General features: G+C 37.9%; 1 protein-coding gene across 2 annotated transcripts; it reads left to right on the forward strand.

The window, feature by feature from the left end:
• Positions 1-372: 372 nt before the first annotated feature.
• BARHL1 (BarH like homeobox 1) lies at positions 373-21,995 on the forward strand. 2 transcript variants are annotated; one of them, XM_073600531.1, is made up of 3 exons: positions 373-1,627; positions 5,708-5,930; positions 15,805-21,995. In XM_073600531.1, the coding sequence occupies exons 1-3, from the start codon at positions 1,168-1,170 to the stop codon at positions 16,097-16,099; spliced, it is 978 nt and encodes a 325-aa protein (XP_073456632.1). In that variant the 5' UTR covers positions 373-1,167; the 3' UTR covers positions 16,100-21,995. The 2 variants fall into 2 exon arrangements, with proteins under 2 accessions (XP_073456632.1, XP_073456631.1); XM_073600530.1 differs by having other exon boundaries at positions 374-1,633.
• Positions 21,996-23,917: the final 1,922 nt, after the last annotated feature.

Genomic DNA, 23,917 nt, shown 5'->3' on the forward strand with positions numbered 1-23,917 from the left:
ATAATAATAATAATAGTATAGTACACCATGGATGGGATAATATTAGCAGTGACATGTTTGAATAATATTAATAACAATAATAATAGTATAATACACCATGGATGGGATAATATTGTGTGTCACACGTGTCCATAGTAGCCCAGGCAGGCAGTGAGGGAGGTGTGCAGGCAGGAGAGGGTTAAGCCCATCATTAGAACCTCATGAATGATGGGATGAGAGCAAACAAGGTGGAAATTGGCTGTAAACACCGGGCCGTGAGCTGCTGTAATTAATTCACTGTCTCTTTTAATCAAACTGAAAGGGGGATCAGGTTCTCTTTTTTCATAGTGTGACATCAGGTGGTGGGGGGGTCCCCGCAGCCAATGAGAGCGCAGTGAGTGCTGACACGTGCGCTGACACAGTGCGGAGCTGGTGGAAAGTGACAGAAGTTGTGCGGAGGAAGAAGAGGTGAAGTGACAGAGGAGTGGAAGGAGATCTGAGAGTGTGGACACCCCTCCCCTCCCCCTCCACACTTCAATACAGAGACATGCGAGTGGAACAGACCCCCCCGGATGGCCTTTGAAGAGGACACAGCGTACGAGGTCTTGTAGAGAGAAGAAGACCCTGGTTGGGGTGGTTGGCGGTGGTCGGTGACCAGAACAGGATAGGACAGGACCAGAGCTGGTCACCTACCTCTCCCTTTCTGGATTCTGGTGCATTGGGGGCGGTCGGTGTCAGCTTAAGTTCTCAGGAGCTCTCCGAAGTGCTGAAAGTCTCCCTGGTCCTAAGTGGTCCCAGCCTGGTCCTCAGAGAGGATGGAACGTATCAGTTGATGACCTCCTGCATTGGCTGTTGTGTTTGATGAGAGATCAGAGCCTTCCACTTTCTGCCATCTCGTATCTCCTCCACAGCTGAAGACTTTACTCTCTCCACTCATCGATTTTACCATCATTGCCCAAACCTTTCATTGATTTGTCTTCTTCTGAGGGCTCCTGGCCACCCACCTCACAGGACTGGCCATAACTGGGACTTTTACCTGGACACCTTGGCTGGAGAAGACCTTGGAGGAGATATGGATGAGGACCTGGTCTAAGACTGTAAGGACCAATACAACTTGGGGATTTAACAGTCACCGATTCTCCTCTGCTGGCTCCTTCAGGCTCAATGACATTTTGAAAGTTGACCGGCATGGAGGGCTCCAACGGGTTTGGAATTGACACCATCTTGTCCCACAGAGCTGGTAGCCCAGGGCTCGCCCAAGGAGACCCACTGATGGGGGAGAGCAGGTCCCCCTTGGAGCTCAGTCCCAGGTCTGAGGTCAGCAGCCTTTGCTCCTCTCCACCTTCCCCATCTAGAGAATGCCTGGATTCGGTCAGCTCCAGGCAAGGGGTCGCCTTGGCTATTGAGTCCCACCTGCAGCCAGGGGTCCAGCTCTCAGCTCCATCCCAGTCCAGGACCGTCACCTCCTCCTTTTTAATCCGGGACATCCTAGCGGACTGCAAGCCACTGGCCACCTGCGCTCCTTACTCCAGCAATGGGCAACCAGCCCAGGACTTGAGTCACTGCTTGTCCAGCAAAGCTGCAGAGGACTTTAGGGACAAACTGGAGAAAAGCAGCAGCTCCACATCCTCAGAATCAGAATATAAAGGTAAAGGTGAGTCGATGCGTTTGGGCAGCCTCTATCACATAGGTAGCCAAAAATATAGCAAAATAAATAAACACAAAACTAAATAAAAACGGTAACACATTATAGATTTCAAAGAAGGATCAGTGTTAATGTGTTTTACATGTACAGAATTAAAATTTTAATTTGATTTTGATTTTTTTTTAACTGTAAAAAAATAAAACAAATTAAATACATAAAAAATAGAAGAAAACAAATTAATAATGAAATTAAATAAATTAAATACATAAAAAACAATATCAAAGAAAATATAGCTAGTTAGATGATGCGAAAAAATGAACATAAAAAATAAACAATAGAATAAAACAAATTCATCAAAAAATAAATACATAAAAACAATTACTACCAAGGAAATGTAGCTAGTTGGAGGATGCGAAAAAAATTAAAATGAATTAAAATCCCGACACCATAAGCCTCCCCTTAGAGGCCTCATTATCTGATAGAAATATTAAGAATAAATATGTAGCGAATTAACATAAAAGTGGCTCTCCAAATTAGTTCTACAAGCCGGGTCTATCTATTATGCAATTAGGGGAAAACTGACTAAAGATTGAAAGGCACCGCTCGGGCGTCATTCAAAAGACTTTCCATTTAAAAGTATGCTGAAAAAAAAATACTATATTCTTTTTAAATTATGCATTAACTTTTACAGAGCCAGATTTGTTATGACCTTTTGACTAATTCGTTAATCCGATTCCATTTTTATGTTGTATTAAAAAAAAAAACGATAGATATATATATATTTATATTAAACCTAAAAAAAAAAAAAAAAACTGTTTTATTTATATTAAACCTAAAAAAAAAAAAAAAAAAACTGTGCCGTCATTTAAAACTTTGAAAGCTTCCCAGTTCATAGGGCAATGTTACTTTATATTGCCCTTGTTACCTGCTGAGGTTACTATGTTAAAAATACATCCTAAAATTCACAGCAAAAGCAGCCTATTTATTCCACCTTTGGGTCAAATTTTAAATAAGCTTTCACATTTTGGATGAGGAGCTTTACTATTAGTCATATGACTGCGATCTTCAGATCTCATTGGACTCAACTAAAAATAACTGCCTATTTTTGTGTTAAATAAGTGACAAAAAAATAAAAAATAAAAATCTTCTCTCCTAGGATCTCCTATCCTTATCCTGGTGAAGATTTTTTTGTATTCTTTTATTTTCTTTCTTTATCTCGTTCTTTCTTTCTTTCTTTCTTTCTTTCTTTCTTTCTTTCTTTCTTTCTTTCTTTCTTTCTTTCTTTCTTTCTTTCTTTCATTATTTTATTGTTTAAAGAAGTGTTTTGCAGTCCAAGTGAATTTAGTGAAAACATAGGTAAACTGGAAAAATGAATGTGTTTAAATTAACAGTTTTGGTAATATATTGATGACTTTGTATATACAGGTGTATGTTTGTATAATTATGTGCCAGGGCAGGCATGCAAAGACAGATACATAGGAAGATTGAGTTTAATTCACTTAATATTATTATGATTTATTTTGTAATCTGGTGTAGTCGGGGTCGGATAATGACTCCACCGGGCTGGTGGCGGTAGGCTCCCCCGCTAGGTACAGGCGGAGAGGGGCAGCGCAGGGAAGCCGGGTTCGGTGGGGACTTTCTGGTTGAAGGATAGCGGCTCCCTGGTGGCTCAATTAAGCGGATTATTGTCTTCCTGCAGAGGAGAATCAACTTCACACTTGTCAATAGAGGAACCTCGTACAATAAAATGTACCATAAACCCTTGTACAAGTCTGATAAGGCTATTATAATGAAACGAGGATGTCACTCTGATATCCTATCTGTAATTTTAGGTACATACGATAGATAGATAGATAGATAGATAGATAGATAGATAGATAGATAGATAGATAGATAGATAGATAGATAGATAGATAGAAGAAAGGAACATGAAAATAAGAAAATAAATTAGAGATAGAGGGGATAGATTGATAAAGAGAAAGAAAGAAAGAAAGAAAGAAAGAAAGAAAGAAAGAAAGAAAGAAAGAAAGAAAGAAAGAAAGAAAGAAAGAAAGAAAAAATACACCCAACACACAATATTAGTGGATGAGCTGCAATATATCTGATGAGCCATGGTAAGGGGAAGGAGGGGGTCTTCATGTCATCCTACCTAGGTCATAGTAGGGAAATTTGGAGCTGAAAGAAAGAAAAGAAAAGAAAAGAACGAGTATACACTCAACAGACAGTATTAGTGGATAAACTGCAGTATATCTGTGAGCCATGGTAAGTGAAGGAGGGGGTCTTCATGTCATCATACTATAGTTAGGTTATAGTTGATAAATCTGGAGCTGAGAGGAGAAAGAGAAAGAAAGAGAAAGAAAGAAAGAAAGAAAGAAAGAAAGAAAGAAAGAAAGAAAGAAAGAAAGAAAGAAAGAAAGAAAGAAAGAAAGAAAGAAAGAAAGAAAGATAAAAGAACTGCAGTAAATCTGATAAGCCCTGGTAAGGGGAATGAGGGGGTCATTCTCCTACATAGCTTATTGTAGAGAAATTTGGAGCTGAGAGGAGAAAAAGAGAGAGAGGGAGAAAGAAAGAAAGAAAGAAAGAAAGAAAGAAAGAAAGAAAGAAAGAAAGAAAGAAAGAAAGAAAGAAAGAAAAAAGAACTGCAGTACATCTAATGAGCCCTGATAAGGGGAATGAGGGGGTCTTTGTGTCATCATCCTACATATGTTAAAGTAGAGAAATTTGGAGCTGAGATGCGAAAGAGAACAAGAAAGAAAGAAAGAAAAGAAAAGAACGAGTATACACTCAACACACAATAATATTAGTGGATGAACTGAATTATACCTGTGAGCCACGGTAAGGGAAGGAGGGGGTATTCATGTCATCATACTACATAGGTAGGTTATAGTTGAGAAATCTGGAGCTGAGAGGAGAAAGAAAGAAAGAAAGAAAGAAAGAAAGAAAGAAAGAAAGAAAGAAAGAAAGAAAGAAAGAAAGAAAGAAAGAAAGAAAGAAAGAAAGAATTGCAGCACATCTGATGGGCCCTGGTAGGGGGAATGAGGGGGTCTTCATGTCATCATCCTACATATGTCATTGTTGAGAAATCTGGAGCTGAGAGGAGAAGGAGAGAAAGAAAGAAAGAAAGATAAATATCTGTTGCTGCTATTATTCTAAATGATTTCATAGTTAATAATGACCTTGTATAAAGACAGAGCCCCCCCGTTGTACATATAGCTGTCTGTGTATTTATGCTCTGTCCTGAGCTCTGGGAGTGTCATAGAATCGTTCCATGTCCTTCTCCACCACCACTGCGTGCGCTACACCACAATCGGATTTGTGAAAAATAAATTTTGAGGAAAAAACTGTCATAGAGCAAGAAAATTCGATAGATAGGAATGTCCAGCGGCTAGGCTTTCTGCAACTGGTAGTTCTACAAGGGTCGAGTTGAACTGTTCGGTATGGCCATTTATTGAATGTTTATCGTTTATTGATCTCTCTAGGTTACCTACTACACGTTTTATCATAAGACATAGCAACCTGACTGTTTATTTCTGTTTATCAATTATTGGTCTAGCTACGTTTCCTATAGCACTTTTCTTTCTTTCTCTTCTTTTTTTCTTTTTTCTTTTTTTCTCATAAAGTTACCTTTCTTTCTTTTATTTTTCTTCTCTTTTTCTCCCATCTTTATTTTAATTACATTTCCTTCCTTCCTTCCTTCCTTCCTTCCTTCCTTCCTTCCTTCCTTCCTTCCTTCCTTCCTTCCTTCCTTCCTTCCTTCCTTCCTTCCCAGATTTCTCTACTATAACCCATACGATGATGACATGTGTTATGTATAATTAGGATCTCTCACCACACTGTTCAGAACCCAAACCCCAAAAATATATAATGTTACATAAAATGAAATCTCACTTTTTTATTACACATTAGAAAGGTGAAGGTGTCTGCGGAATGTCCTGCAGGAAATGAGAACTTGCTGGGTGTGAAATATAAATGAATGAAATAAATGAATGGATAAATGAAGGACTCCTCATTTGAAGGGGGTCTGATGGGTGGACTGGTGCTCAGGGTCGGGTAATGGTCTCTTACCAGTGATATATTTTACAGTAAAAGAAGAGGGAGATCGGGAGATTTCCAGTTCCAGGGACAGTCCCCCGGTGAGGCTGAAGAAGCCCCGGAAAGCCCGCACTGCCTTCACCGACCATCAACTGGCGCAGCTGGAGAGAAGTTTTGAGCGACAAAAGTACCTGAGTGTTCAGGACAGGATGGAGCTGGCAGCCTCACTCAACCTCACAGACACCCAGGTCAAGACTTGGTACCAGAACAGGAGGTGAGAGCCTAGGCATTATTAATTGGCATGAATGCCACCCTGCGACACTTTTCCTGGTGACATGTTATAACGTGCATTGTGGCCACAGACAAGGGCAAGCGCACCCCGAGCTGTTAGCAAAGCCATGGGAGCATCAGAACACGATTTAGGTTGCTCAGATACAACTGTATGGGGTTGGAAAAGCCAAGGAGAAGAAAGAGTCTTACTATTTTTTGCCGCAATTGCAGAGTCGCTGGGCGTCAAATGCTCATGAGTAAATACAGTGGAATTTTTTAATGAAAAAATAAATAAATACCAAATATTTAACTCATCAATAGAATGATTGCAACCATGTATGGGTTAGAAGTGATTAGGTGGAGGCGTTTTTTTTCTGTAGTTGCAAGCTGTCAAATGGATAGAGTAGAGTATATGTCAAAGGTAAATTAACTCAATCAACTACCAACTCAAGTCCCATCCAGTTAAGAAAACCTACTATATATATATATATATATATATATATATATATATATATATATATATATATACACACACAATTATATATATATATACACACACACGCAGATATATATATATATATATATATATATATATGTGTGTGTGTGTGTGTGTGTGTATATATATATATATATATATATATATATACATACATATACACATATATAGCTAAAAGGGCTAGCACTGAGATAGGACGAGGCACAACGATGTCATGTGATCATTTATTAACTCATCACGTTGATGCTATAGTTTTTATAAATATTACACTCTTTTTTTTCAAGTTTATAATTTTGTGGGAAATAAAATAGGGCCAAAACAATCTTATAAGTGGCTGAATAGTGTCTATACTATACAGCACCCCACCTCCCTAGTCTGGTTATGTATATTTTTTCCATTTTTATTTTAAATTTTATTAACTGTGGTCAGAGAAAATATACAAACCATAAATACATTTTCTGAATTTTTATTACTGTTACCACTGTGATTTTTTTTAGATCTAAATTAAATAATAAATAATTTGATAAGAAACATAAATACATTTTCTGATATTTTATTACTGTTACCACTGCAATTTTTGTAGCTCCAAATTTAATATAAAAGAATTCACTGAGTTCCTTTTTTTAATTTTAATTTTTATTAATTGGTTAGAATATTACAATGTTTTTTCTTCCCTGTAAAGGATAATGACACTTTAGAGATGATCCAAAGATTCCTCTAATTATAACACCTATTCTGTGAATAGGATTACCAGGTGGAGGTGTATTAAGTTACTTTTTATCCACGTGCTTAGACAAGATGAATGACTGGAATTATTAACACAGTTGGCATATAAGTCTCTTATTATAAAGCACTAAGCTATAATGTAACCAGTGTAATTATATATGTTTTAATAGCCCTCTTTGTCTGGGAAGGAACATTAGAGGCACACCTGTAATGATCATATTGGTATATTTATTTTTCCTTAATTTAGGATAATTTCAGAACCGATACAAAAATTGTAAAACAGAAATATCACATTATTATTTACAACAAAATATATTTTTTATTTATTACTTGTATTTATTTATTTATTTACAGCATATCTGCCTAATTATAATTATTAAATATTGCTATACTATTTATTTTTTTTTTTTTTTTAGCATTTTCCTGAAAAGCTAATTTAACATTTTTTCATGTGTAACATGTCCATAGTAAATGACAGGTTCTATTTTGTGATATACTATTAATAATATTTTTTATAGAATTGCTTTGTACATAAAAAAAAAAAAAAAAAAATCAAGGAAAGCACATTTTTTGGGATAATCTGGGTAAATCAGGTTCACAAACAGTCTAATTGAAAAAATAGAATATATTTGGGATGAAAAAAGTAAATAATTTATATATATATATATATATATATATATATATATATATATATATATATATATATATATATATATATATATATATATATAAAGTTCCAAGACACTACAATAATATTCATATACATATACATTTTTTTTTTTTTTGTGGTATCCAGTTGCCTGTTAGTAAAATAACAAAGTTGTACTTTAAATAAACACGGCTATATAACACATTGACACATAAATAATAAATCATCAATTGCTGCTTTGAGCATCAATAATTAACAGCCTGTTTCCAGTAATTACACAGTTATTATAATTATGAATTATGAATAATTTAGTCCTGAAAATAGGACTATTTTTTTAGTAGAAGCGAGCGAGAGTCTCAAAATATATGAGGTTAGCTCTGCAGCGAATGAAATTGATTTATTATAGAATATGTAGAATAGATTTTGACAATCCCAGCAAGGTGTCCTAAGGGGATCACATTGACTTAGAAAGGAGAATATTTATACATGTCCCTTGGTCTTTCCTGGCTTACAACTTTCACTCCAGTTCTTTTTTTATACTTTTAGATTTGTCTTTCACATTTATTTTGCTGCCTTTTTGGGCTTCTTCATGAATATCCACAATATATTTGTTATTTTGCCATAAACTTTAAAATGTACAAATGTACAAATGATATACATGTTTAGAACATGTCTACTTATTTTTAATATTAAAATAAAAAATATATATATATATATAATTTTTTTCTTCATTATAAGAACATAACATATTTAAAAAAAATGGCCATGTTGCTTACAAATGATATAATTATTCCTTAATCTTTAATCAAGCATTTTCATTTTTAAATAATAACGCACAGAAATCATTTTCTTAAAAAAATTAAAAACACACACACCGTGTATACATACACAGCTTTCAGATTTGTAGGTCTGCCAGTATCAGCTTCAATTTAAAGGCTTGCTGGAAATTTATTTCCCCATCAAGATTCTGCTCCCCACTCTTCCAAGGGACTATGTCCCAGAATTTCAGGGCCCTTTGTTTCATCTTTCCCAAGTTTTTTAAATACAAGTTCCAGACTCTTGTGCATTTTTAGCGCAGTGCCCCAAAATAATATTTTTCTTGGTAACAGCTTACCTATGAAGCTATGTATGTAATAATTTCTAAATCTACATAAATGACCTATTTTGATCATAATTATTTCACAGTTGTGGCTTAGCAGCCCCTGAGCTGTGATTTTATTTCTCCGTGTGCGGGCAAGTCCAGAGCTGCTAGGTCCCACAGCAGCGGTATGCACTGCTAGAGAAAGAGTTACACCTACACTGCTCCATATAGTAAATTATACCTCTACAATGGTCTATTAAATATGCACATCTGTTTGTCAGGACAAGATTGCTGCAGTGCCTTTACATCATACAGATGACACTCCAGCTTGTACGTAATTAATTAGGTAGTTAATACATTTGTACATGGAAAGATAGCTCTGAGCTACAAGTAGGCGCTTGCGGATCTCCTGCTATTGTAAGAGGTATAAACAAAAATGGGGGCAGCCCTCATGTCTCGTGCTACAACATTCCGCTGCCCTTTTGCTGCAATTTTTTAAGAATAAAACAGGGTTGACGTTTCATTTTACTAAAATGCTTGCATCACTGGGGCCCTGGGCTTGTTTCCCACCAAAGACTTGTTTATATGGTGTTTGTATATTGTCCTCATATTTGTAAAGGTTCCCTCTGGTGCTCTCTCCTACAATCAAAAACCATACACTGTTCAAATTATATGTGTATGACTGCGCTAGGGTCATTAGACTGTAAGCTCCTCTGGGGCTGATGCTGGGGGGGGGGGAAGAGCCATTGTTCCATGAATGATCAGAGAAGAGGAAGGCACTGAACTACTATATACAGAATGTGTTGTAATAGCACATTTAGTAAAGAAAGTAGAGCAGGAGTCATTCTTGGGCCCTATGTACTAACGGGCCCTGGAGCAACTGCACCCCCTGAACTTATGCCCTAAGATGTTCTATTGCCAGGGCAATTTACAATTCAAAGTGAACATTCACTAAGTTTAGTTATTAAGTGTGTTCCCTTCAATGCTCCAATCGTGTCGAAGAGAAAAAAAAAACTGGTTAATTGTACTTGATTGGGTGTTCCAATTAAACACAGCTTCACTGTATTATTCACGAATCTCAGTGCATGTTCACTGGGCTAAGTCAACAGTCCCTACCCTTTCAGTCCATCAGCCCATATGAAACCTCATAAGTCTACGTTCCCTTTAAAGTTTAAATTGAGAACTTGGTTGGTGGTTCTGACCTTTGCCAAGTGCCTCCTATTCAATGGGGTTAATTTACTAAACGAGTACCATGTGGTCTCTTAGCAAAACGTATGTTCATTGTAATGTGAATATCAGTAAATAAGGTAAATCTGTGTTCACTTTGAATTACCCAATTCTATGTGAGGGGATTTTTTTTTTAAAAACAATATTTTTGCTAAACATGATCACTTGATCAAAGTAAACAGAGCTTCAGAAGTGCCTACAAAAAAAATTGAGGACCTTCTTTATGCCAACTGGAAACTGAAGAACCACCAAATGTACCAAAAAGACGTACAGAAAAAAAAAACAAAATTTTATTTTACTTATAAATCCTAAAAGCACATAGTCTGATCAATTATTATCAAAACATTTTATGATGATTGAAGGTCAGAGTATGTGATTTTAAGATTTTCAGAGTCTTTTTGGTACATGTGGGGGTTCTTCAATTTCCAGTGGGCACATAGAAAGTCCTATTTTTTTGTAGATACCTATCACGTATTTAATGATAGAGGATGGTGCACCTAGGGTGGCCTTTTTCAACCAGGGTGCCCAGGCACCCTGGGGTGCCTTAAGGTTTGTTCATGGGTGCTTTGTCAAAATGCCTAAAAATTGCCCAAAAATGTACACAAAAGTTACACAAAGCCACAGGTTTTTATTGTGCACTATTTGAACCTTCCAGCTTCCGGCATCCTAACAACCAATGATGTCATCAGTGTTGATAAGAAGGGTGTTGATGCCTGCTTATCATCCTTGTTTGACCCTCCCCTTCACCTCTCCATCAACACTGCAGTCACATTAGCTGAGTGATGAAGAGAAACTGAGGGAGAGGAGATACACTGGAACACTAGTCGGTACCAGTGTGCAAAGGTGTATTTGCTTTGTTAGAATAAATCACCTCTAATGTTGGGTGTCCTATATGTGTCAATGCTGCCGCATGCTGCTGTAAAGCTTTTAAAATAGTTTTTTACATTTTAGAATGGGGTGCCTTAAGACTGTTCATTATTTTAAAGGGTGCCTTGATTGAAAAAAGGTGGAGAAACACTGCCCTAGGGAATAATGTACACGTAATTATTGTTTAGATATATTTTCTTTATTGTAGATTCCACTGTAAAACTCTTTGCTCTTAAACAGAGCTTCACTATATTTACCAAGGCCAGTGAACATTTTCTTTGCTAAGTGAACAGTTTCTACTCCTTTAGTAAATCAATCACAATGGGTCTAAAAGAACTCTTTGATGTCTCAGTAACCCTTGGTGGATGGGGTGCTGTAGGTCAAATGTTGGATCACCAATACTGCCTCAACAAAACATATACTGGAATTCCCTCTGCCCCCAATGCCAGCATGACCATCACCTAATTGACAGTGTTTTAGGGCAAATATTGTCATCTTGCAGGGGTCACTGTGTTCCAATATTACCCAATAAACATATGCAGAAACAGCATGCTGGGATATGTATTTCCACAAAAACATAGTTTCACTGAATTCTAAGTCCTGGCAGCATAGTATTTAGGCGGTTAGCACTTCTGCCTGGCAGCACAAGGTTGTCGGTTCGAATCCCAACCATGGTTTTACCTGCCTGAAGTTTGTATGCTCTCCCTGTGCCTGTATTGGATTCCTCCGAGTACTCCAGTTTCCTCCCACACACCAAAGACATGCTAGTAGGTTAACTGGCTCCTGTCTAAATTGGTCCTAATATGTGTATGTATGAATGTGAGTTAGGGACCTTAGATTGTAAGCTTCTTGAGGGCAGGGACTGATGTGAATGTACAATGTATATGTAAAGCACTGCGTAAATTGTCAGCGATATACAAGTACTGGTAATAAATAAAATAAATAAGTTAGCTATAGATACTAGATGGTAGGCGAATGTGCCAACTGCCCAATAATTTTCTGTACCACTTAAAAACATTTTTCTTTGGTCTGGTCATCTTTACAATTGGGTGTTAATCTGGAGATACATGCAGTTCAAACCAGCACTCTTTATCCAAAACTAAAATTTCACTACAGGAGCATTTTATTTTCTGCCTAATATGTTTTGCTGTTTGGGCAAATACCATTTCCTTCGTTCTGAACTCTTTATTATACCGAACTACGAATGCATATTTTAATCCACATTGCAGCTCTGGGTTTTTAGAAATAAAAATACCCGAAAAAAATCATAATTTCAGTTTGTGTTATCAACCTTTTAACTATTGTACAATGATGACTATGTGGGAATCTTCCGTAAAATCTTGCACTACATCTGAGATGCATTCAGTTATATCTAATGAATGGGACAAGGAGGAAGGTGCTAATCGCATTCATTTTATTACACAATTTTTTAGCTTTTAGTGTCAAAACTTGCCATGTTGCTTCCTATTGACTCATCAAAATAATAGGTGGCCTTACTGGCCAATAGAAACAGATAGGAGGTAGGAGAGGGTGGGACATATTTCAACATCATAAGGAAGTGACAAAAATACTAGAGCGCTAACAAAGATATGTGTAGGTACTAAACTATCTAAACTATATGGCCAAGGTCTGTTCGGTACACTTGCCCTGTCTGTTCGGTAGTCTTGCCCTTCCTTCTGGTTTGCTTACTATTGACACTTTGGGATTAATTTACTAAAACTGGAGAGTACAAAATCTGGTGCAGCTTTGCATGGTAGCCAATCAGCTTCTAGCTTCAGCTTGTTCAATTAAGCTTTGACAATAAGACCTGGAAGCTGATTGGTTGCTATCCAGAGCTGCACCAAATTTTGTACTCTCCAATTTTAGTAACTCAACCTTGTTATGTCATTCTCTATTCCTGATCTAAAAGATGCGATAATATGATCCATTTGATTGTTAGATTTATATTAGCACACAGTATTAGTGCAATAAACTGTAACTGTCATTTTTTTTAGTGGTTTTCATATACAGATACATTTTTAAAAACTCCAAAAGTTATCTTACCAGACCAACACCGACTAGTTGTGACGTCAAGCACCCAAATAAAATTAATTTTTAAAAACTTTAAAAATGTATTAGCCAATTGAAACAAACCTTTAGCAGTTTACAAATGTAAATGGCAAATTAGAGCTTAGGCAATCCTACTTTATAATTTAGTGTGGCATGATACTTACTACGGCCAAAGATATATTATAATACAGACTAAGCTCTTTCCTGGCATAGCGTACAGTCATCATAAAAAGTACAGGCATACCCCACTTTTAAGTACACAATGGGGTTTATTTACTAAAGCTGGAAAGTGCAAAATCAGGCTCACTTCTGCATAGAAACCAATGAGCTTCCAGGTTTTATTACCAAAGCTTAATTGAACAAGCTGGGGTTAGAAGCTCATTGGTTTCTATGCAGAAGTGAGCCTGATTTTGCACTTTTCAGCTTTGGTAAATAAACCTCATTGTGTACTTAAAAGTGGGGTATGCCTATATACAATAAGAATTTAACTGTTTTCTTTCTTCCATTAGTTTTTTTTTGGTACACTGTCTTTAAGCTGTTACTGTACTTTAAAAACACATTATCCTTATTAGCCTATCCAGCGTTAGCTAATTTGCAGATCTAATCTAAGACCTTGTGTTTTTTTCCCCTATCTTTAGTGCAAGAAGCCATTCATAATTATATCTGTGCTGCAATGCATTTATTAAACCACTTAGATCACAAATTGCCCAATCCTGGTAGCCCATGCATGAGTTTAGCTAAGCCCTGCCCACCCACCCCCCATTTCCTGTGACTTCAGACATGGATTTCTGGAGAGCAGAATGCATGTCTAGAGGGATCCCTGATGTATTCCTTGTTCTCATTTCTACTCTGGGCTCTGTACACTGTAGTTCGCCATACACAGGGGCTGCCTTCTTCAAGCAGATTGTGATCTCCAGTGGTCACATGAATGCAGTGCAGAATAGAATTCATCCTTAATGACTGAATACATTGGATTGGTTTTCTAAAGGAGTGCAATGTTAACTTAGTTCAATGAAGATGAAGTGTTCACTTTATTAATCCAGTCATATGTAGGTAGAGGAAAGTCCAGTATTTTTTTTCATTCCTCTGTACACTACTGGATATTCTAAGAGAACATTGGTTCACTTAGTCATGTGAAAAATGTGCTCCATTAGTAATTCATACCCATTTAATCAACAAAATCAAAGAATAATAAAAGCACATGTCTTCATTGTTCTCATTCCCTGTCTGCAGTTACACAGACATGGCAGACATAATGCGAAGTACAGGGGAAAAAATGCAGAGGTAGAAGAGTTAAAATCTGCCTGGTATTTTCTTAATTAATTTAAAGCGCTAATAACAAATTTTAAAAGTACCCTTATTATTATTATAACTCAACTTAAATCAAATAGAATAGGGTTGTTGGGTAGAGAAGGGTATGTTATGAGCTCCTCTACTAAATCAGAGTGCATTTGTTTAAAGTGCATAAGCATCAACAAGTCAAAAACAGACGAAATTTCAGTCACGTTTAACCAATCCTGAGCAAAATGCTTAAACTGTATATATACCCCCAAAATAATGATGTGACATACAGCAATAAATTATAACGTAAGATAAAATATGTCAGCAGATCCGTTCTATTAGGTAATTCTAAATTCTGTGTGTTGGTTACCCTTTTTGAATTATGCACCGTACACGCGGTGAGATTTTCCGACGGAAAATGTTAGATGGAAGCTTGTTGTCGGAAATTCCGACCGTGTGTAGGCTTCATCGGACATTTTCCATTGGAATTTCCGTCACACAAAATTTAAGATCTGGATCTCAAATTTTCCGACAACAAAATCCGTTGTCGTAAATTCCGATCGTGTGTACTCAATTCCGACGCACAAAGTTCCACGCATGCTCGGAATCAAGCAGAAGAGCCGCACCGGCTATTGAACTTCATTTTTCTCGGCTCGTCCTATGTGTTGTACGTCACCGCGTTCTTGACGTTTGGAATTTCCGACAAGATTTGTGTGACCGTGTGTATGAAGACAAGTTTGAGCCAACATCCGTCGGAAAAAATCCTAGGATTTTGTTGTCGGAATGTCCGATCGTGTGTACGGGGCATAACAGTTCTACTGTCCAGGCACTCAACAGTATGCAAAAGATATTAAAGTAACTAATTTGATTTATCTTTTTTTTAGAAGGATCACTTTAAAATGTATATAATATTTTTGATAAGAATAATGATTGTATTGTATTTAAAAACATATATGTGGTTTGATGGCCTAAGCTTCTTTATATAAAAATTCCCTTTGTCACTTTAAAACATTATGTTATTTGTACGCCAAAATCTAAGTCTAAAATGCATTTATAATACTTTACTTAAAGTGTAAGTCCACCCACAATTTATATTACAGCTTTTACTAGAGGAGTTAAACCACCAGACAGTTTTGATATCTCTTGAGGACCCCATTGTTGAGTTTTTCGTGGTGGATCTGCACAAATTCTATGTCCATTATAAAGGACTCAACCTCTTGGATTGTTTTTAACTCCTATTCTAGAGGAAGTATTAGGAGGAGCTGAAACACACAAAGATGGTTGGGAAAACCCAAAATTCCCAGGTGGCCAGGAAAAGAGTCAGGAATTGTGGAAGGGTGAATGCATGTTGAAGTCTAACAAAAGGGTTGACTCAGCTCATTATGCTCCACCTATCAGTTAAAAATCACTTTTGGGTGGGCTGGCCCTTCAAGGGATAATGCATCGTATATCAAAATTGAATGCCAATATAGTAATGTATTTTATTTTTTTATTGCCAACAGAACAAAGTGGAAGAGGCAGACTGCAGTTGGACTGGAGCTGTTGGCAGAGGCGGGTAATTACTCTGCCCTTCAGAGGATGTTTCCTTCCCCATACTTTTACCCACAAAGCCTTGTTTCCAACCTGGATCCCAGTGCAGCCCTCTATTTGTACAGGGGACCTACAGCACCTCCACCAGCTTTACAGAGACCTCTGGTGCCCAGGATCCTCATTCATGGACTTCAGGGTGGCGCTGATCCCCCACCTGCCCTGCCCCCTTTGACAGGAGTCATTCCAAGGGCGGCACAGCCCCGATGAAGACGCCTACCTATCTCCTACCGGGTGCCAATGCCAGAGGTTGCAGATTAGCACCACAGAACAACAGTGAATGAGCAAGAGAGTTTCTTGTAGGAACGGAAAAGCCCTACAGTATCTTTGCTTAAAAGTGACCTTCTATGCCTAAGAGGACAATTCAGAAACCTTCAAGATTGAAGGAAAGCTACTCAACACGAACCCCTTATTTCTCAGAAATCGAACAAATGACATAAGCTATATGGAGTATGTCTTATATCTACTATTCCTAAAGGGACCTTGTAATAATACATATTAATAGCAAATCCCTAAGCTTTTCCAAAAAGAAAAAAAGTTTGAACTGTATTTAGCAAACAAAGGGGGTAATATTTCAATTTTAAAGAACTTGCTAAGCACTATATTTCTATGGCCGCATAAAATATCCCTATTATGATTCTAAAGAATCAGTCTATAACTCTTTCTTTTAAAGAAATGTTTCCCCATTCCTTTGTCTGTTCAATTTAATTTTTTCCTAGTTTGTGACCACTCCTGTTCCTCGGCATGTCACAACTAGAAAAGTCTGAACCAGGAAAGAAAACAGCCCCTGTGATGCAATGTAAGCTGCCAATGCTTTCATATGTAAAAGCTCTGCCATCAGTTAGCAGAATGTAGTGAAGGTGCTGTTACAGGCACAATGCTTCCAAGGGTTTCGTGTCATCTCAAGGAGTCAAAAGTGTTCTTCGGTTGTATTGGAAAAAAACCTTCATATTGATACATTGCCCTGCTTTAAAACGAGAGCATTTTTTTTTTTAAATAAATAATTACAATCAGCTCTTAGGCTAGATTCACGTCTATGTGTGTGCCATTGTAGGAGGAGGAGACTGATTGTTAAACACAAAACCCTACCAAAAACGCACCGAAAAATGCATATACATGCATTTTTGATGCAACCCCTTTGAAGTTTATGGAGCCAAAAAACACACTTGCGTATTCCTGCACCTTTTACAAAAACCTACTGCAGGAAATTTTTATAGATGTGAATAGGACCCAAAGAAAATAACGTAAATGGATTGGATTTCTGCAGATCTGCAAAACACACAGATGTGAACCTAGCCTTACTGGCAGTTTCCTTTTATGTTTTTAAATCTTACCTTTAAATAAGGCACTTAAAGCGCATCTAAACCCAAGAACAAAAATATAATACATTGCATTTTACTAGTACTTAAATGTAGCGACTGCATATATTTTATTTTTAATGCATTTTCCCCTCTTTATTTTCACCTAGTGATCCTAATAGTGACACACTTCCTGTCCTAGGGTGACAACATTAATGCTGGCCATACATTATACAATTTTCTTCTTTAATTTCCTTTAGATTTACCTTCAAGTATGAAGTACAGGGGGCCTGCCTGATTGCACACAAATTGGAAGTGTTTAGGTTTGACCTCATATTATATGGTTTTGGTAAATATAAAGGAAAATTGTACAAGAAAATTGTATAATGTATGGTCATGCCTAATTCACCATACCTTAGCTATGGGCAGGAAGTGTCTTAAGATTTCAAAACTCTCGCTTTACTAATCTCTATAACATAGTGGGGGGGGGGGGGGGTGTTCTGTAGTCCACATAGGTGAATAGGGCAGCACTGATAACACTGCTGACTGCACAAGACACAGGACACCTCTGGATTATTTACAGGTATTTTTTTTTGACTTATTGAACAGATAGAACAAAACACTTTTAATGGTTTATTAACCCCGTCATGCCATCCAGAGCCAGAAGTTTAAATGGGCTGTGACACCTAGAGCTGGTAGGCGGAGATCCCGATCTTGCCATACTGTCACTGGACAATGCTGATGTCATTGGGAGCCATGCCTACCAGCTTTGGATCATCGGTTGTTGACTGTGAACTGCTACGGTTCTCAGGGTGCCAATTGAACAAGCCCCAGAACAAGACAGAAGCACATAAATGTGGTGGCTTGGCACTAAGGTCCACCTACCCTACCACCACATCTATGCATAGCGCAATCATAAAGGGGTAAGTGGATCAAAGGGGAGCAAATAAGATCAATTTGGTAGGGTTTACATACACTTTAAATATCAAAGCACATAAGGTGGGCTCATAGAATTTAAAGTCAGACAAAAATAAAACAGAAAAAAATAAGTGAACCCAAATCTGCCAGTGGCCAAGTAATTCTCTACGATGCAATGTTCGTGTATCTAGAATACAAAAAGCCAAAAATGAATAAATACAAAGTTACTAAGTATGACAATGAGGCTGAAAGTACTGACCTGTAAGTGATCACTTACTCTAAAATGTAATCTTCCTGTGATCATTTTATCTATCTCTGGCCATTTAATGTTAGCCATATCTCCAATATCAAAGTTTATCTCAGGTTTGAGACTTGATCAGTTATTTAATAACATAACTATTTCATTTAAGACAAAAATAAAACATATAGGAAGTATAAAACTTATAGTGGCTTTAGAGTGACATTTCAATTGCACCACCAAATTATAATACAACAAGAGACTTCCTGTTTCCAAAAAAAAAAATAACAGGAAGTGTGTGCGCAACAGCAAATGGATTCTACAAATGAATGCATTAACAAAACTTACTCCTACCAGATCTCATTTATGAACTGACATTACCAGTGTTCCCCATGACCACAGTACTTTGTGACTGCTCCTTACACTTTACATAAAAAGAAAGGGATAATAAATTAAACAGTCATATTTGCTGGGATAAGAGAATTCAAATCTGGCAGCCAACTTCTTTAAACATGGCTGTACTATGCCCTGTCTCTGCATTGTGTTTTTACAAATTCAAGCCTAGTCCATAAAATGAAAGGAAACTTGTCAAGGTGGCCCTTACCTGGCACATATGCAGTTCCCTTCCAGTTCTGGAAAAATCCCTTGTCCAACACTAAGAAATGGTGCTAGCTCTTGGGTAGAGCATGCCCATACCGCATCACACAGGATCATGGCCATCTCCGACCAACGTCCTCTTTCAAGTGTTGGGCAGTGCTGGTCTCTAGAGCTGGAGGATAGCCTTGGCTGTAACAGCCATTCTGGAATATTCCATTTAACCATTTTTAAACCTCTAGCTTTAGAAAGGAAAGTGGTAGAATTAGAAAAACTTTGGGAAACTTTGGAGTTTAAATAATACTCTTTATTGGCTAACTTGAGTTGCTAAAGATGCAAGCTTTCGGGATACTCAGATTTCTTTTTCAGGCTTTATAAAGCTTGAAGAAGGCATTTGAGTTATTTGAAAAGCTTGTATTTTAACTTAAAGAGGAACTAAAACCTGAGGCACTTAGCTTAGCTCGAATGGTCCGAAGCCTTTGAGGTCCTCTCCCTGGTTTCTTCAAGATGCTGGTCTTTTGCCATCTTGCTTTGCCATCACAGGGGTTCAGTCATCCTGGCACATTACTTAACCTCCAACCTTTTACATTAACAATGGTCAACATGGTACAACACTCTACCATAAACACTATGGAGCTGCATTTAAGGCATGGTGTGCCAAACACTGGGCATTGAAAATGCTGGGACATGTAGTTTCACAATATCTTCACGGCTGTGGCTTCTCTCACTTTTGCCGAACTCACTTTGGAAATGTATTGAAATCATTTTGTTTCATTTCTGGGAAATGAGGACTCCTTAGACTTTAATCTGTATATAGTCCTTTGTATATTGCTGTATTCATGTCAACCTATTTATAAAGATCGCCATTTATTATAATTTGTCCAATGCAATCTGGAAATGAAAAACAAAAATATGAACAGAAGTTTGTTAACCTCTCAAGTGCTGCCAAGCTTTGATAATTACTTTAAGCCCAGACAACACTCCAGGGCTGAGGAAGCAGAAAGTCATGGGTTGGTGGTTCAAGATGGGATGGGGGGTTAGGTATGCATGGTGGGCTACCTGGAAAATACCTTATTTCACATAACAACCAATCAGAATTCTTGTTTCAGTTTCAAACCATGGAAGGTGGAAATGACAAGTGAAAGCTGTTTGGTTATTATGGACATTTTTCTATTCCACATAAGCGCTGAAGGCATGTATTTTGTCAATTGACCAAAAATTCCTGAAAGTTTGAATATCTGCTAAGTGACATAATGGTACACTTTAAAGCCAAACTCCAGGCAGATAAAAAAGAAACACCAATAAATACAGTTATGTATTTATTATAAAATCATAATATGTGTTTTTAAATTCAACTACTATAATTACCCTAATATAACTTAATTTCAAACTCTTGTAATCTAATTTTATAGCAGCACTGAGACTGGTAGAGAGAGTGGCAGTACTTGGGGCCAGTTAGGTGTCTTGCATACACATGTGCTGATAGAGAACTTGCTGATAGGAGAAGAGAGAAGAAACATGACTTCATCAGTCTTTTGCTGCTCTTCTACTGGCCAATTACCTGCTGGGGGTGGGGAGGTGACCAGGCTGTATTGTTTAACTGCAGCATGGCTGTGCTCTCTGTAGATCTCAGAAGTGGATGAAATTCAAATCTTCTAGACAGTAAAGCAGCGCTGTATATGAATTTAATTGTGTGTTTAACTGTTTGCCTGAGGTTCAGCTTTATTTCTACATTTTGTTTATTTTGCTGGGCATATTATCACTTAAAAAAGATATAAAAAAAGCAGTAAACCATAGCACCTAAATGTCACTATTTTTCAAGTGGAGCAGTCAGTGGAAGACGGTTACTGTACTTTCCTTGTTTTTCTTGAATAAATACGACTTCTAATGTGTAAAAATCATCAAGAATCATATTAAATCGAGTGTAAAATATGCCAATTCCTGGATCATGACCTACGACTATTCTTTATAATGGGAGTGATTTCACTTTGGCACAGAAGAGGTTAACGACTTCTTTAGAAACGTATCTGTATATATATTTTCTAATATCCATGAACACATCCACACTTATTTATTCTCTGTTTAATGAATTTATTGGTTATATTTAAATGACATGGAAAAAAACATTAAAAAATTATTTAGAATTTTTATTTTGTTGGATACTTTTTGATTTTCCGCATTCTGTATATCAGATTGAAAGGTAATTAATCAGCTAAAGGCATAAAGCATATTTACCCAATATCTTATGACAAAAACATTCAGCCCTTCCGGCCCATGCGGGGTCACAGGGACACTAAACCCCACCCCAATGTGACTGACCACATCCAGTGGTCACAATCCCACTCTTTGTAAGACCTTCCCATTTCTAATTATTCAGGTCTTACCAGCAGATGTAAAGACAGTTAGCAGACATGAAAGAGCCTCTTGATCATAAATATATTAGGCTTCGTTCACATTATGAGGCGCACTATTTTGTATGTGTTCCCGACCCAGAGGCAAATGCCCAATTTAAAGAAAAAGGGTCCAGTAAGTAAGGCCATCTGGGAAAAGCTACAGGTACCGGAACACCTCCATGACTCCTAGCATCAATGTCATTTTATGGACCCCATATGTATGCTACGTTGCTTGTTTTGTTGCACTAATCTGTTAGTGTTAAAGGAAGATTATCTACTGTATGTTCTATCTGTTACTATTTATAATGATTTATATCAGGTGGCTTGCTAAAAGGGGAAGGGAAGTGTAGTCAGGTGCCTACTAAGTGTGCTGTTAGTAAGCGGGAGTTAGATGCCCAGGCTAGGGAACAGTTAAGCTTTGGGTCACTCGGTTTCCCGGGCTTTATGGCTTCTGATCTCCACCCTGGTTTATATATACAGTGCCTTGAAAAAGTATTTATACCCCTTGAAAGTTTCCACATTTTGTCATGTTAGAACCAAAAACTTAAATGTATTTTATTGGGATTTTATGTGATAGACCAACACAAAGTGGCACATCATTGTGAAATGGAAGGAAAATGATAAATGGTTTTCAACATTTTTTATCAATAAATATCTGAAAAGTGTGGCGTGCTTTTGTATTCAGCCCCCTTTACTCTGATACCGCTAACTAAAATCTAGTGGAAGCAATTGCCTTCAGAAGTCACCTAATTAATAAATAGAGTCCACCTGTGTGGAATGTAATCTCAGTATAAATACAGCTGTTCTGTGACGCCCTCAGAGGTTTGATAGAGAACCTTAGTGAACAAACAGCATTATAAAGGCCAAGGAAAACACCAGACAGGTCAGAGATAAAGTTGTGGAGAAGTTTGAAGTAGGGTTAGGTTATAAAAAAATATCCCAAGCTTTGAACATCTCACGGAGCACTGTTCAATCCATCATCCGAAAATGAAAAGAGTATGGCACAACTGCAAACCTACCAAGACATGGCCGTCCACCTAAACTGACAGGCCGCGCAAGGAGAGCATTAATCAGAGAAGCAGCCAAGAGGCCCATGGTAACTCTGGAGGAGCTGCAGAGATCCACAGCTCAGGAGGGAGAATCTGTCCACACAGCAATTTGTCGTGCACTCCACAAATCTGGCCTTTATGAAAGACTGGCAAGAAGAAAGCTATTGTCGAAAGAAAACCATAAGAAGTCCTGTTTGCAGTTTGTGAGAAGCCATCTGCCAGACACAGCAAACATGTGGAAGAAGGTGCTCTGGTCAGATGAGACCAAATCTTAACTTTTTGGCCTGTAATTCAAAATGCTAACCACAACATACAAGGCCATCCACAACATCACCCCCAGCTACATCACAAATCTCATCTGCAGATATCGCCAAAATCGTCCCCTCCGTTCCTCCCAGGACCTCCTGCTCTCTAGCTCCCTTGTTACCTCCTCCCATTCTCGCCTTCAGGACTTCTCCAGAGCCTCTCTCATCCACTGGAACTCCCTGCCCCGGTATATCCAATCAGCCCCTAACCTGTCCACCTTTAGGAGATCCCTGAAAACTCACTTATTCAGGGAAGCCTATCCCACACCCACCTAACAACTGTCCTCGAGCCAGCCCCCCATCAAATCATTCCCTGCATCTATTAACTTTTGTACCACCACCCCCTCCCTTTAGAATGTAAGCTCTACGAGCAGGGCCCTCCCGTCCCTTCTGTATTGAACTGTACTGTAATTGTGCTGTCCCCCCTCTACATTGTAAAGTGCTGCATAAACTGTTGGCACTATATAAATCGTGTATAATAATAATATAAGCAAAAACGCTATGTGTGGCGCAAAACTAACAATGCACATCACCCTGAGCACACCATCCCCACCGTGAAAGAAGGAGGTGGCAGTATCATGTTGTGGGGATGCTTTTCTTCAGCAGGGACAGGGTAAGAGTTGATGGGAAGATGGATGGAGCCCAGTACAGGGCAATCTTAGAAGAAAACCTGTTAGAGTCTGCAAAAGACTTCCATAAAGGCCAGATTTGTGGAGTGCACGACAAATTGTTGTGTGGACAGATTCTCCCACCTGAGCTGTGGATCTCTGCAGCTCCTCCAGAATTACCATAGGCCTTTTGGCTGCTTCACTGATTAATGCTCTCCTTGCCCGGCCTGTCAGTTTAAGTGGACGGTCATGTCTTGTTAGGTTTGCAGTTGTGCCACACTCGTTCCATTTTTGAATGGTGGATTGAACAGTGCTCCATGAGATGTTCAAAGCTTGGGATATTTTTTTCTAACCTAACCCTGCTTCAAACTTCTCCACAACTTTACCTCTGATCTGTCTTTTTTTTTCTTGGCCTTCATGATGCTGTTTGTTCACAAAGGTTCTCTAACAAACCTCTGAGGGCTTCGAAGAACAGCTGTATTTATACTGAGATTACATTACACACAGGTGGACTCTATTTACTAATTAAGTGACTTCTGAAGGCAATCAGTTCCACTAGATTTTAGTTAGGGGTATCAGAGTAAAGGGGGCTGAATACAAAAGCACGCCACACTTTTCAGATATT

The sequence above is a fragment of the Aquarana catesbeiana genome, linkage group LG09 (assembly GCF_042186555.1).
Source record: "Aquarana catesbeiana isolate 2022-GZ linkage group LG09, ASM4218655v1, whole genome shotgun sequence".
In the NCBI taxonomy this organism is placed as follows: domain Eukaryota; kingdom Metazoa; phylum Chordata; class Amphibia; order Anura; family Ranidae; genus Aquarana; species Aquarana catesbeiana.